The following is a 14,438-nucleotide window of genomic DNA, read 5'->3' as shown; positions in this document are numbered from 1 at the left end:
CAACTCTTCTCACCCAAATCTCTTCTCCTCATAAATTTCCAGTTTTCTCTCCTTGGAGTTTCCTTTTCTATCCACGTGGTGGATAGAGTGGCGTGCTGATGATGAGGGGAGTGTCGTTGAAGCTGAAGGGAAAGGTGTATGCTGCTTGTGTGAGAAGTGTTATGATTTATGGGAGCGAGACATGGGTAATGAACGTAGAGCAACAACGAAGGTTGGAAAGGGTGGAAATGCGAATGGTTCGACGGATGTGCGGAGTATCGTTGAGAGAGAGGAAGACAAATGATGAATTGCGAAAGATGATGGGAATATTGCCTGTGATTGATGCTGTGAAGAGGAACAGGTTGAGATGGTTTGGTCATGTGTTGAGGAAGGATGAAAGTGACTGGTTGAGAAGAGTGATGGAAATGAATGTAGAAGGAAGTAGAAGACGGGGAAGACCGAGAAAGACTTGGCTAAAGATGGTGGAAGAAGAAATGCGGGCAAGGGGGTTAACAAGGAGAGATGCAGAAAATAGGGCAAAATGGAGAAGATTGTCATGGGGACCGCAAGGCTAACCCCCGCTCTAGCAGGGAAAATGGCCTTTAAAATGCATGTTGTTGTTGTTGTTGTTGTATTGTCCACCCCATTCATCCTCTCCTGTCCCCCATTCATCCTCTCCTGTCCCCCATTCCTCCCCACACCCATTGTTTGTCCAAGTCTCCATCTGTCTTGGCCTTCAACTCTGCAGTTGGTGATTCCCCCCCCCCCCCCCCCTCTCTCAACTGTTAGTTTTGTCCTATTGTGTCCTGATACGTTCAGTATCCAAATTCTAGCTCTTCCACGAGCCTTGACAATGTATACAAAAAAACTAGATGGTATTCATAGAATACTTACCCAATGCATTTGACTTGGTGCAAGCGACCTCTTATGTTTTTTAAGGGTTTTTATTTTCTTTGCCAGACCACATGAGTGATGACGTCATAAATTTACATTTGGCCAACATAATTACTGCTTAGATCAAGCTGAAGAAATTTCAAACTGATCGGTCTCAGTGTTGTACTTGTCGAATTATGACATCATAAGGAAGGCACCAATGACATCATCGTTAGCAACACTTATTCCCCATGCAGTGTTCTTTTCAATGAGCCATGCTTTAATTTTTCCCATGGAGCGTTTTTGAAGATATAGAGGTCCAAAGTTTTTCGGTTTTTCCAAGATGGTGCCCATACCATGTGACATATGACATCATACTCATCAATAACAAAAAAATCTATATGAGTAGACATATACTATGGTGAGAATTTTGTGTCACTCGTACCAACGGATCCATATTCAGATCTTCACCAAAATCGAATAGATTAGTCCTTGTCACACACCCAATCTGTCAACCAGGTTTCGTCCAAATCCGTCCATAACTTTTTGAGATATCGTGCTATGTATCGGTTTTAGCCCTATCACTCAATGGTGAATCTTCACCAAAATCAAATCAATTCGTTCTTGTCACACACGCAACCTGTTCACCAAATTTCGTTTGAATCCATCCATAACTTTTTAAGATATCCTGCTCACATAGAAAGAGACAGGGGTGAAAACATAACCTCCGTCCACTTTCGGTGGCGGAGGTAAACAGTCTTTGGGTCTTTCACCATATCCATGGTCTTTCAGGAATACTTCCCTCCCCAGATTTACCTGATAACCTAAGAACAAGCTTCCTGCTCACAAGCAGATGTGCAATATTTTACGCTGTGTTTGTCCAATGCAGCGAGCTCTTATCTCCAGTCCCAAATATGACAACTCAACACCATGTTATGCCACCACTCACAGCTATTCACAACCTTTACTCATGCTAAACCCATACCCAAAAAGTACAAGCAATTTATTCTACTCTAATGTAGAGGCATGTATACTGTATAGTGTCTCACATGAGCTTGCTTCCCATTGCATGAAACGTTAACCCACTACCCCTTGCCATTTGTTATCATTCAGCTTTCGAAGCTCTTGATGTCTGGATTTAAAAATGAAGAAATTTTTGAACAAATGGTAGATACTCGTAGTTTGTGTTTTAATCACTGTGAAAAGCACAACTCGAAATTCAATAAAAACCGTGGAAGCAAAACTTGCACAAGTTGCATGGAATGGTTCTTAGTTCAAGGATTTGTGAGTGCAAGGTGAAGGCAGGTACCCTTATACGACTCTCCGGTAGGCCGGGCGGTGGGACCTTCTCTAGGAACATGGAGAGGTCCTGATCGATGAATTCAAACACCAACGTGAGGCGTGTCTCTCGGTCCGTACATGCAGTGGTGTACACATCGAACAGCCTGGGCACAGTGAAACAAATAAAGTTTGTGATTCAATTAATATAACTTTGGCTCGTTTTGATATAGACTTTATTTTCCACAATGTCAGTCGTACAGGAAGCCTCATGTGCATGACACTCACCACCATTGGTGTGTTTACCTTCATTTATTTATCCATGTACTATGTTATTAATGTTATTCCTCAAGGGATCTCGATTTTTGCAAATACCAAAAGCAACCGAGTGTTTCTTTAAACAAGGATACTCTTATTGGACTTTGGGGTCTATAGCAACATCGTCTTCACACTTCTATCATTACATTTATTTGCGTCAAAACAACTGACGAGGCACAGCACGACATTGTGAAGAGCAGCGCTCAAGCAGCAAGATTTTCAAATAAATTGGCTTGGCTCAGGTGACAGCACTTTACTCGAGGTCTTCTACCACCTGAAGAAAGACAATTTTCTTCCCACTTACCTTCGTATGGTTTTCTGCGATAGATGTATGCTTCCTACCAACTGGTGAAGACTGGTGATGGCTTAATGCTTTTAGGTGATTGGCTTGAGATCCCGAGTTCTAACCCCAGCCCTGCCAAAATAAAACCAGACGGGTCGACTCAGGCCTGTCATCCTTTTGAAGACGATAAAAACGAGTACCAGCTTCCTTGGGAATAGAGCTCAATAATACTCGCATTACAGCTGTTTAGAAATTTCATTTGTCAACAAAACAAACTACATTTGATATACAACAGTGCAAGTGCTAAGGCCGACGTTAAAGTAAGTGAATAATCACACATTGATACTTCGAAAAGGTGAAATGAACTCCATGTGCGTAGCATTGCGCATGCACATAGCATGATATCAAGGGATAAATTATGGGAAATAAAGGATGCGGAAGGGAAGGAACTAACAAAGGGAATAATTAAACTAATAAGGGGAAGAACTAAAGTGAGAGAAGCATTTTTTTGTATACATAGTCAAGGCTCGTGGAAGAGCTAGAACACAGAACTGATCAGGACGCAACATAATATAAGGAACAGCAGAAGGAGGAGGGGGAAACGCCAACAGCAAGGCAGAGGGAGAAAAAAATGGAGATGGACAAACAAGGGATGCGGGTAACAATGAGTTGAGGGGTAGGGGAGAACTAAAGGGGAGGAGCATGTGCGGAAATATCTTGCGGAAAACTTAGTATTTCAGCACCGCAACCATCTGTTGCATCCTCAATGGAAGTTCATGGCTCCAAGGAAGCCAGCCACTCCAACTTTATTCGCCCAGAGACCGAGTAACGAAGAAATGTTGAACTTGTTGTTGTCTGTGTGGTGCGAGTTGAGAGCAAGTTATAATTAAGTGGTGTATATGCGATTATTAATGTTTTCCATGATGTTGTGTTCAAAGGTGGAGGTTGCATGCTTGGAAAAAAGTTGTTACAGTACGTTGCTGGTGTGACATTTTTGTGTCTGAAAGGGGGTGGGTGATTGGATAAGTGGTGACATGGGTGTTCTAGCGTTCCATCAATGAAGTGTGTTCCTCTGATATCAAGGTGATGTTGCAGGGGGGAGTATTTTTGTTTCCGCATCGAGATGATCCGAATCACCATAGAAGAGTCAGTGAGTTGGGTGCAGTCTGTGATGATTCTGAGCGCTTTGTTTTGTGTTATTTGCAGTTTTAACGCATCTGTTTTAGATACGTAGGTGCTCAACTTGAGCTAGCATAGTTAATAGTGTTTCACATAGAAACAGTTTGTAAATTGTGGTCAGCGATTTTTTTTGTTGTTGTTGACTAAACTTGGTATTGGCTAATGCTTTTAGTACGTTGAGTTTTTGGTGGACCTTAGCTAGAGCTTGTTGTGCGTGGTTAGTGAAGGTCAAGTGAGGATCAACTGTTATTCCAAGTATTTGGGGGTTATATTTCGGGGGAGTTGATGGGTGTGCATTGTGATTGTTGGTGGTAGTTGGATTCAAGTTTGTCCGGGGTTAGGAGAACGATTGCTGATTTAGTTGGCATGACGTTCTTTCTGTTAAATGCGAGTCAGCGTTGGAATTTTGTTATGTATTATTGGAGTAAACCAGTAGTTGTATTTATGGTGTCGTCTAGTGCTGCTATGGGAAGGTCATCTGTGCAAGCAACATAAACATTGACACATGAGGAGGTTCTGGAATGTCATGGAGAAAGAGGTTAAAATGTGCTGGTGAAAGGACAGCTACCTGTAGAACACAGATGGAGAGGTATTTATACAATAAAAATGTGTTGTTGATTGTAACATGTGCTTGTCTACCCGAAGTTTGAGATCCAAAGCTTGACATTGTTGCTCATGTTTGTTGTGAGAATCTTTTGTATCAGTGTCTATCAGTGTAGTTGTGGAGCGGAGAGGTCTGTACCCACATCCGTGGTGAACGAGAGGAATAGGAGGGTTAATGCGGGAGAGAATGAGGTGTCCAAGTACTTTTTCTGTACAACAGTCATGTGATGGGGCAATAAGAGGCAGGTCATTGTGATTCTTGTTCGTTTATAGCTTGGGAATGATTGTGGCCTGTTTCCATATGCTTGGGATAATATTGTGAAGCCAGGAAATGAATATTTGAGTTTTTGTTAGTGCTTGGAGGTCATATACCAATATATTTTACGTGTATGTCAGATATATGATTTGAGCCTGTTGCAGGTGGGTTTAAATTTTTTCTATTGGTGGCTGATATTTGTTCTTAAGTAAAGGGTGGAAATTAATCACTGTTTCCTTTAATTTTGCGCATTTGTTTGATCACTCCACAGGATATGAAGAAAATGCTGAGTGTTACTGGACATAGCAAAGGTTGTGGGTCCGGACAACATCCCTGCTGTTGTGCTGTAGACATGCTTCAGAACTTGCTGTATCCATAGCGAAGTTGATGCAATACTGGCACACACCTGACATTGTGGAACATTGCCAGGTAAATCTGTCCCACAAAAAAGGACAAACCCAACATGGTCAAGTATTGCCCAATTGACCTACTCAAAATTATCAGCACAATGATGGAAGGAGTCATTAACAGTGCTATCAAACGGCACTTACTCACCAACTACCTGCCTACTGATGATCAATTTGGGATCCGAGGAAGATGATTTTTGTTGGAGGCCAATCATCTCATGACCAATGCAGAACTGCAGGAATTCCTAGGTGGGTTGCAGTATGGACGGGAGGGGGGAGGAGGATCCTATGCCCAACTATAGTCAGCTGCTTTGTAACGGCCTTTTCTCCATCACATGGTCAGATGTGGGGCCGTTTGCTGATGATTTCACAGTGTTCAGGTCCATTCATAATACAGCAGTCCATGCTTGCATGCAAGGACACCTGGACAATATTCAGGCTTGGGCTGATAAGATTCCACACACATTTGCACCACACAAATGCCAGGGCAATGACAACCAACAAGATAGCCTATTCAGTTCCCTATTATATTTAATGGTATTTAACAGGTCATAGACTCGGGAGTCGGAGCTCATGAGGGGAGAGTCGGAGGAGTCGTTCCTGAGGGGAGAGACTGAGGTGTTCGACCCTTAAAGTTCAAGCTCGTAACGCTTCGCTGAGGAAAACCTACCAAGCATGAACTCGTGGAATGGTGCATTGGTGGACACACGCGGCTCTGTGTGCTCGTGTGGCGATTCGGCGCCATCTTGTTCGTGTCGACGCGCGGTCCTTTTGCTGACCGACCGGACCCATTCAACCACCACCAACGGCGACAAGCGTCTTCATTTAACTCAAAGCTGAGTGCCGGCCGACTACAAAACCATTTTCCTTTCTTTTATCTTTTCCGTGTCTTTTTATTTTATTTATATTTTTTATCTTTTCCGTGTCTACCAGGTGTGTACCCTGGTTAGAATAGGTACACCGTATCCCTGCGTGTCGTAAGAGGCGACTAAGAGGGTTGGCGTCAGGAAGGGCATCCGGCCATAAAAACATTGCCTCAAAAAGAGAACCATGACAATTACCACTACATATGAGCAGGGTACAGCCCGAAGTGGAGATCGGTTTCTGAGGTTTGGGACATGGAATGTAGGGACAATGACAGGGAGATCAGGTGAAGTGGTGGAAGTATTGGTCAGAAGAAGAGTGGACATATGTTGTGTGCAAGAGACGAGATGGAAGGGAAGTGGTGTGAGAATGGTGAAGGGTAGGCAGGGACAGAAATACAAGTTTGTGTGGCAAGGGTGCCCGGAGGGCGTGAATGGTGTTGGTGTCCTGTTTTCTGAGGAGTTTGTAGACAGTGTGGTGAGTGTGACTAGAGTGAGTGATAGGTTGATGATGGTGAAAATTATGATTGGAAAGCTCTTGGTGAACGTCATCTCGGGATATGCTCCGCAGGTTGGTCGGAGCGATGAAGAGAAGGACAAGTTCTGGTGTGCGATAGAGAAGCTATCTGATGGAAAACGTGAAAGATGAGGAAGTTGTTGTGGTAGGAGGAGACCTAAATGGACATGTGGGAAGGAGTATGGACGGTTTTGAGGGAGTTCATGGGGGTTACGGATATGGTGTGAGAAATGGAGAAGGTGAAAGGATTTTGGAGTTTGCTGATGGAGCTGATTTGTTGATTTGTAATACTCAGTTCCAGAAAGGGGATAATAAGCTTGTTACATACACGTCAGGTGGGTCGACGACAACCGGTGACTACCTGCTGGTGCGTAGGCGAGATAGGGGGCACCTCCGGGACACAAAGGTGATCCTGGGGGAGGAGGCTGTTTCACAGCACCACTTGATTGTCTGCGACATAAGGGTGAAAGGTGCGAGGAGAGCTCGGCGGGTGAAGTACCAACCGAGAATGAAGGTGTGGAGGTTGAAAGAGGTGACAGTAAGGGAGGCATTAAAAGAGAGGCTGAGTAGGGTAGAGGATGATGTGGTTGAGCTTGAACGTGGTTGGATGTCAATGAAAGATAGTCTGTTGGGAGCCGTTGGTGAAGTATGTGGATGGACAAAAGGACCGCCGAGGCACTCGGAAACATGGTGGTGGGATGATGAAGTTGGAAAGAGGATTGACGAGAAGAGGAAGAAGTTCAAGGAGTGGCAGAAGGCGAAGGGTACGGGAGCAGAAAAAGCAGAGCATGAAAGTTATAAGGAAGCCAAGAAGGCTGCAAAGAAAGAGGTAGCAAAGGCGCAGGAGGCATGTGGGAAAATGTTCGGAGAACGCTTGGATTCGGAAGAGGTTCAGAGAGCGGTATTCAGGATTGCAAAGCAGAGAGCGAAAGAGAGGTGTGATGTGATGGGGGTGAGTTGCTTGAACGATGAAGTGGGACAAATCGTTGTGGACCCAGATGGAATTAAAAGAAGATGGAAAACATATATGGAAATGCTGTTGAATACAGAGAATGAATGGGTTGGCAACATAGAGAGTAACCAAGTTTTAGGACCGACAGAGAAGATAACTGAGAAGGAAGTTGAGGAAGCGATAAAAGCCATGAAGAGTAGAAAAGCGGGAGGGCCGACGGGAGTTGTGGGAGATATGTTGAAGGCAGCAGGAAGTTGGGGTGTGAAGAGAATGACAGAGATCTGTAATCTGGTGGTGAAAGAAGGCCGCATTCCAGTGGTTTGGGAACTGAGTACCCTCGTCCCTCGATACAAGGGGAAAGGTGACCCTCTGGAGTGTGGCTCGTACCGAGCGATAAAGTTATTGGAGCATGGAATGAAGGTATTGGAAAGGGTGCTGGAGAGGAGGATAAGGAAGAAGGTGAAGATCGACGAAATGCAGTTTGGATTCATGCCAGGAAGAGGAACGACAGACGCGCTCTTTATTGTGAGGCAGTTGCAGGAGAAGTACATGGAGAAGAGGAAGAAGTTGTTTCTTGGGTTTGTTGATCTGGAGAAAGCATTCGATAGGGTTCCACGCGAAGTATTGACATGGGCATTGAGGAAGTTAGAAGTGGAGGAATGGTTGATCAGAGTCGTGATGGCAATGTACAAAAGAGCGCGCACAGCTGTGACGAAGGACGGGAACAGTGGTGAGTTTGAGGTGAAGGTGGGAGTGCATCAGGGGTCGGTACTAAGTCCACTACTATTTGTAGCTGTGGTGGAGGTGCTGGCTCAGAACGTAAAGGAGGGTTTACCATGGGAGTTGTTGTATGCAGATGATCTGTTGTTGATTGCGGAAAGTATGGATGGACTGAAGGAAAAGATGAACAAGTGGAAGGAATGCATGGAGACAAAAGCTCTGAAGGTAAATATAGGAAAGACGCAGGTGATGGCAAGTGGTAAAGCATGTGGTGAGGTGGAAAGATCTGGGAAGTGGCCATGTGCTGTGTGCAGGAAGGGTGTCGGAGTGAACTCCATTCAATGTACAATGTGCGCTGAGTGGGTTCATCAAAAATGTAGTGGTCTGAGAGGGTCATTAACCAGTGTGGCAGCTACATTCAAATGTAAGGTGTGCACAGAGAGAGCTGCAGATGGAGGAAATGTTGAGTTGGATCTTGGAGACGGCGTGAAGCTGGAAGGTGTGAAAACATTTTGCTACCTCGGAGACATGCTGAATGGAGAAGGTGGATCAGACTCGGCAACGGTTGCTGGAGTGAGATGTGCATGGAAGAGGTTTCGGGAACTGAATGGCATGCTGATGAGGAGGGGAGTGTCGTTGAAGCTGAAGGGAAAGGTATATGCTGCATGTGTGAGAAGTGTTATGATTTATGGGAGCGAGACAAGGGTCATGAATGTAGAGCAGCAACGAAGGCTGGAAAGGGTGGAAATGCGAATGGTTCGGTGGATGTGCGGAGTATCGTTGACAGAGAGGAAGACAAATGATGAATTGCGAAAGATGATGGGAATAGAGCCTGTGATTGATGCTGTGAAGAGGAACAGGTTGAGATGGTTTGGTCATGTGTTGAGGAAGGATGAAAGTGACTGGTTGAGAAGAGTGATGGAAATGAATGTAGAAGGAAGTAGAGGACGGGGAAGACCGAGAAAGACTTGGCTAAAGATGGTGGAAGAAGAAATGCGGGCAAAGGGGTTAACAAGGAGAGATGCAGAAAATAGGGCAAAATGGAGAAGATTGTCATGGGGACCGCAAGGTTAACCCCCACTCTAGCAGGGAAAATGGCCTTAAAATGCATGTTGTTGTTTGTTGTTGTAACAGGTCATAGACTGGACATTATGCCATGTGGCTCACTTCCTAAACCCTCAGAACCTCTCCATTATCTACAGGCCACAAACCAGGACCGTGATGACATACTCTCCACTCGCCTCAATGGGCGCAGCCGAAACAACACAAAACGATTGATACCATCCAAGATAGAACCAGTCTGCTTGATTGGCACTTTATCTAGTAAAAAAAAAAAAAAACACCTTTAGAGGCCATTTTCCCCCGCAAAGCAGGGGTTGGCCTTTTTCGGGGACCGTGGTTGTTGTTGTTTTTTGGTCCCCTTTTTGTAGCAATGTTTTACGGCCGGATGCCCTTCCTGCCGCCAACCCTGTTTGTCGCCTTTTTACGACACACAGGGAATTACCAGTGAACTGGTACTCAATTAGCCGACCTCGGAAGGATGACAGGCTGAGTCAACCCCCCTGGCGTTAATTCAGCGATTGACCGGGATTCGAACCCAGGATCCTAAGCTGGCACCCTAGCCACTAGCCCAACACCAGGCTTTATCTAGTTTACCACTTTATCACTTTATCTAGTATCACCACTTTATCTAGTAGAAACACAATATTCCCCCTCCACCACAGGCGTACTATTTCCAGAATATATCGCAATACCTCAGCAGGGTTTATTCGGCAGCATTTCCCAAACCCATGGCCTACACCACCCCCAAAAAAAAATAGAACCACTGGACCTGTAACCTATCTGGGCCCTGGCCTAATGTTGTATCCCAAATTTGTTAGCATTCTGACTGGTGGGTCTGGAGAGGATGATTTTTGAAATAATTTACTGATCTTCCCAACAATTTACTAAGTCTGCCATTTTGGCACACTTTCGGTCACGTGATTGGCATGGCCTCCTCAATTTAACATCAGTACCCTGTCTTAATGTTGTAACCCAAATTTGGCAGCATTCTGAATGGTGGGTCTGGAGAAGAAGATGCTTGAAGGAATTTATGCAATTTTACAAATAATTGAGTAAGTCGGCCATTTTGACACTTCCGGTCACGTGATCAGCATGATCTCTGCAATATAACATCCCTACCCTGTCCTAATGTTGTAACCCACATTTGATATCAATCTGCCTGCTGGGTCTGGAGAAGAAGATTTTTGAAGGGATTTACTTGATTTTCCCAAAAATTGACCAAGTCGACCATTTTGAAACCCTTCTAGTCATGTAATCAGCATGACCTCCGGAATTTAATATCCCTCCCTGGCCTAACGTTGTAATGACAATTTGGTAGCATTCTGACTGGTGGGTCTGGAGAAGAAGATTTTTAAGTAATTTACTAAGTCCACCATTTTTGACCTACTTAAAGTCATGTGACCGGAATGAACTTTGCTATCCCCATTACCAGTCAGGAGTGTAACCATGCTGCCAGATTTCAGCTGGATCGGCCCAGAGGTTTGGCCGGAGAAGTCAAAATAGGAGACGGACGGACGGACGGACGGTGCATAATGACAATACCTCATATGAATGAATATGAATGAATGAATGATCGTTTTTAAGGCCATTTTCCCCGCTAGAGCGGGGGTTAGCCTTGCGGGCCCCATGACAATCATGGTTCCCTGTTTGAGGCAATGTTTTTATGGCTGGATGCCCTTCCTGACGCCAACCCTTGGTCACGCTCTTACGATGCGCAGGGATACGGTGTACCTATTCTAAATCGGGGTACACACCGTGATCATTCATCCCAGCAAGCTGGTACTCAATTTGCCGACCTCGTAAGGATGACAGGCTGAGTCAACCCCCCTGGCGTTAATTCAGCGATCGACCGGGATTCGAACCCAGGATCCTAGGATCCCAAGCCGGCACCCTAACCGCTAAGCCAACACCAGGCTAGAATTCCTCATATGGAATTCCAATTCCAGATAAGCTAACAAGGGCAGCAGGTTTATAGGAACACCATCACCGACAAAGTCACACACTATCATGACCTGGACATATACTGACATTCCATCATTGTCGATGGGTCAAAATCCCAGAACGCCTTATCAAATAACATTGTTGTAGTACCTACACAATATGGACGACAGCAGTTGAAAAAGAAGGTACACCATCACCTTCTTAAGGGCAACTAGGGATGGATGATAAATGCCTGCTTTGCTAGCAATGTCCATATCCCATAATGAATAAAAATTAATTGCAGGTTACCATTCATTATCTCATGACTTCTGAAAAGAAATGAGAATGTGATACTATACCTATATACTGTGATACATATGTGACCTATACCAAGGTTGCGAGAAAGCTGGAAGCAGCATTCAAATTCAGATCCAGATTAAATTTACCAATAGCTCATAAACAGATGCATATGGATGTACATGTCACTCCAAACAGACTTACCATGGCATGATCAGCGCTGCGAACGCTGCTGTATGGACAAAGGCCGAGCGAAGCCAAAAGGCAGCAATGATGGGCAAGGAAGAAAGCACAACTGTAATGCTCAGTACAATAAACATAATATTTGCAGATAAGTGTGACAAACAAGAAACTCCTTGGATGCACGAAATGCATTGGTTACCGCACGATGTTTGGGTGCTCAAACGACTCCAGCTGACGCAGGAGAGCAACCTCTCGGATGGTGGACATGGGCATGCCATCCTCGCTGGTGTGCACCCGCACCTTCTTGAGCGCGACAAAGCGTCCACCATTCTGAACATCTCGCGCCTTGTAAACAGTGCCGTACGCACCAACTCCAATCTCGGCAACACGCTCGTACTGTTTTGGCACGTCCATTATCACCTCCGTAAAATTGTGTGAGCACCTAAAACGGTTCAGAGAGATCACACTCAGTGCCATGGCCAGTATGACTCAAAAATGTTCATAAAGACATAGATTAAAGGTTCAAGTGTCCATAATGCTGAATGAATCATAATAATTAATCAGGTTTTTCTGTTTTTATGGTCTCTTTTCATCACTTTGCAGCACTTCATCACAGCAGGCATAAATGTTGGCCTGCTCAAAGACAAGCAGACAGAGGTGAAAACATTACCTCCGCCACTGAAGGTAAATAACGATGGCATGCAGGAAGGGAGCAATGATGGCAAAGTGATTATAAATAAATCATTCAAGGTGGCACGTATGTTGTAAAAAAAGGAAATGTTACATAAATCAATAACTGAAGGTGGTATGTCAGTAGCAGTGATGGTAAATTGTACATATGTAAATAATTCAAAGTTGTGTGTTGGCAGTGGAGATGGTAATATGTATAAAAAATAAATAATGTTTCTCAAGAGCATCGACAATCCTGTACTATTCTCTCCTGTAAAATTTGTTCATAAATTCACAAAATTCGAAATTGGCTCCGATCCCAAAATCATTTGACGTGCCTCCTGCCCAGATATTATTACATACATGTGCTGAATATGAATGACATGCATCCAGCCATTTTGGAAGAGAGGCTGTGGATGGATGGACAGAAAGGACCCAAAATATATGCCCCATGCCAGGCTGACGATTGGTTGAGCGCTATAAAGACAGAGGAGGATAACTTCGATGTGCCCTTGGCTGTTATAACCAGCGATGACACGGCAAATACCTGAAGTTCTCAGACTGCAAACTGCAGATTCTGAACTCAAGATGTGTACTATGAGACACAATGGACATACATTGAAAGGGCTGAAGGGTATATAATACCACAGAACACAGAAAACACAAAAACACACACACACACACACACACACACACACACACACACACACACAAGATATAGATAAATACATATACACGCACTAGATAGATGTAGACACATAGACATACTAGATATAGATAAATACACAAACAATATATAGACACACATAATGAGTATAGACACACATAATGAGTATAGACACACACACACACACACACACACACACACACACACACACACACACACACACACACACACACACCGTACACACACACACTTCGTACAAATACACACACACACACACTTGATATACACACACACTTGATATATATATATATATATATATATATATACACACACACACACACACACACACACACACACACACACACACACACACACACACACACACACACACACACACACACACACACACGTATATATATATACATACATATATGTATATCAATATGTATATATATATATACATCAAACTCCCCGTCTTTCCCACGAGTGCTAACAACTCTTCCCGATTATTCCACATTTGTTTTTTTGAGCCTCACCTTGTTACAACCACATATCCCAACAAAGATCAAACGTGTTCGCTTAACACAACTCCGCAAAGGGACATCTCAATCTCATATGATCGCTTGGATGAATCCGTACGTTTCAACAAAGTGCATAGTAAGTCATCCGCCTCTTCAAGATTCCGTACTGTCCCTACTGTACAACGCTGTTTCAGCGCCAGCACGTGGAATATCTTTCCACCGTTAACGGGTGCGCTGCATTTACACCGCCAATGAGTACGTCGCCTTTACACCGCAATCGCGTGTGTCGCCATTCAACTAGCACGGTGTGCGTCGTCTGCACCTCGCCAGCACGTGCATCGTCTCGACACAACCAACGGAGCCGTTGCCTTTACACCGCCCATGGGTGCGCCGGATTTACACCGCCGGCTGGTGCACTTTCTTTCACCGCCAGTTGCTATGCTAAACTGTAACTATGACGATCAGACCTAAACATTTACTCACAGCAGTGTTCAGCATAACTATGGCTGGAAAGATAAATTCAGCAGTGTTCATAAAGATAAACTCTGGGCTTAGAGCAGGGGTCGGCAACCTTTTTGACATGAAGTGCCAGTTTGAAATGTCCTTGTTAATTAGTGTGACATATCAACATTAAGTTTAACATTAAGTTTAATTATGACACCACATCGAAAAAATATTTCCAACAGACATGGAATTTTATTCCATCCATATAGGCCACATGCATGGCAACAACATTTTAAAGAAACATTTATCTCTCATAATCAGGACTGTAATGATCATTTTATCATTGTAAAATTTGTCCCCCATGAGGTTACAAATTATATGCACGTGAAGGAACTGCGCTCCAACGCGAGTCGAAAGAATTGACGCGACCAAAGACGGAATTCGTCC

General features: G+C 44.2%; 1 protein-coding gene across 1 annotated transcript in view; it reads right to left on the bottom strand.

The window, feature by feature from the left end:
* The window catches only part of LOC137431369 (cyclin-dependent kinase 6-like), a 38,083-nt gene extending 24,360 nt beyond the window's left edge, over positions 1-13,723 (bottom strand). Inside the window, exons 1-3 of the mRNA XM_068122620.2 lie at positions 13,563-13,723; positions 11,890-12,132; positions 2,162-2,297 (exon numbers count right to left, since the gene is read on the bottom strand). Of these exons, the coding sequence (XP_067978721.1) occupies positions 2,162-2,297; positions 11,890-12,104 (351 nt within the window). The 5' untranslated portion in view covers positions 12,105-12,132; positions 13,563-13,723. The remainder of the gene's footprint in view (positions 1-2,161; positions 2,298-11,889; positions 12,133-13,562) is intronic.
* Between the last annotated feature and the right edge of the window lie 715 nt (positions 13,724-14,438).

This window comes from Myxine glutinosa, chromosome 7 (assembly GCF_964187855.1).
Source record: "Myxine glutinosa chromosome 7, kmMyxGlut1.1, whole genome shotgun sequence".
Taxonomy (NCBI): Eukaryota; Metazoa; Chordata; class Myxini; order Myxiniformes; family Myxinidae; genus Myxine; species Myxine glutinosa.
The sequence above is the reverse complement of the archived record's forward strand: the minus strand, read 5'-3'. Positions and strand labels throughout refer to the sequence as shown.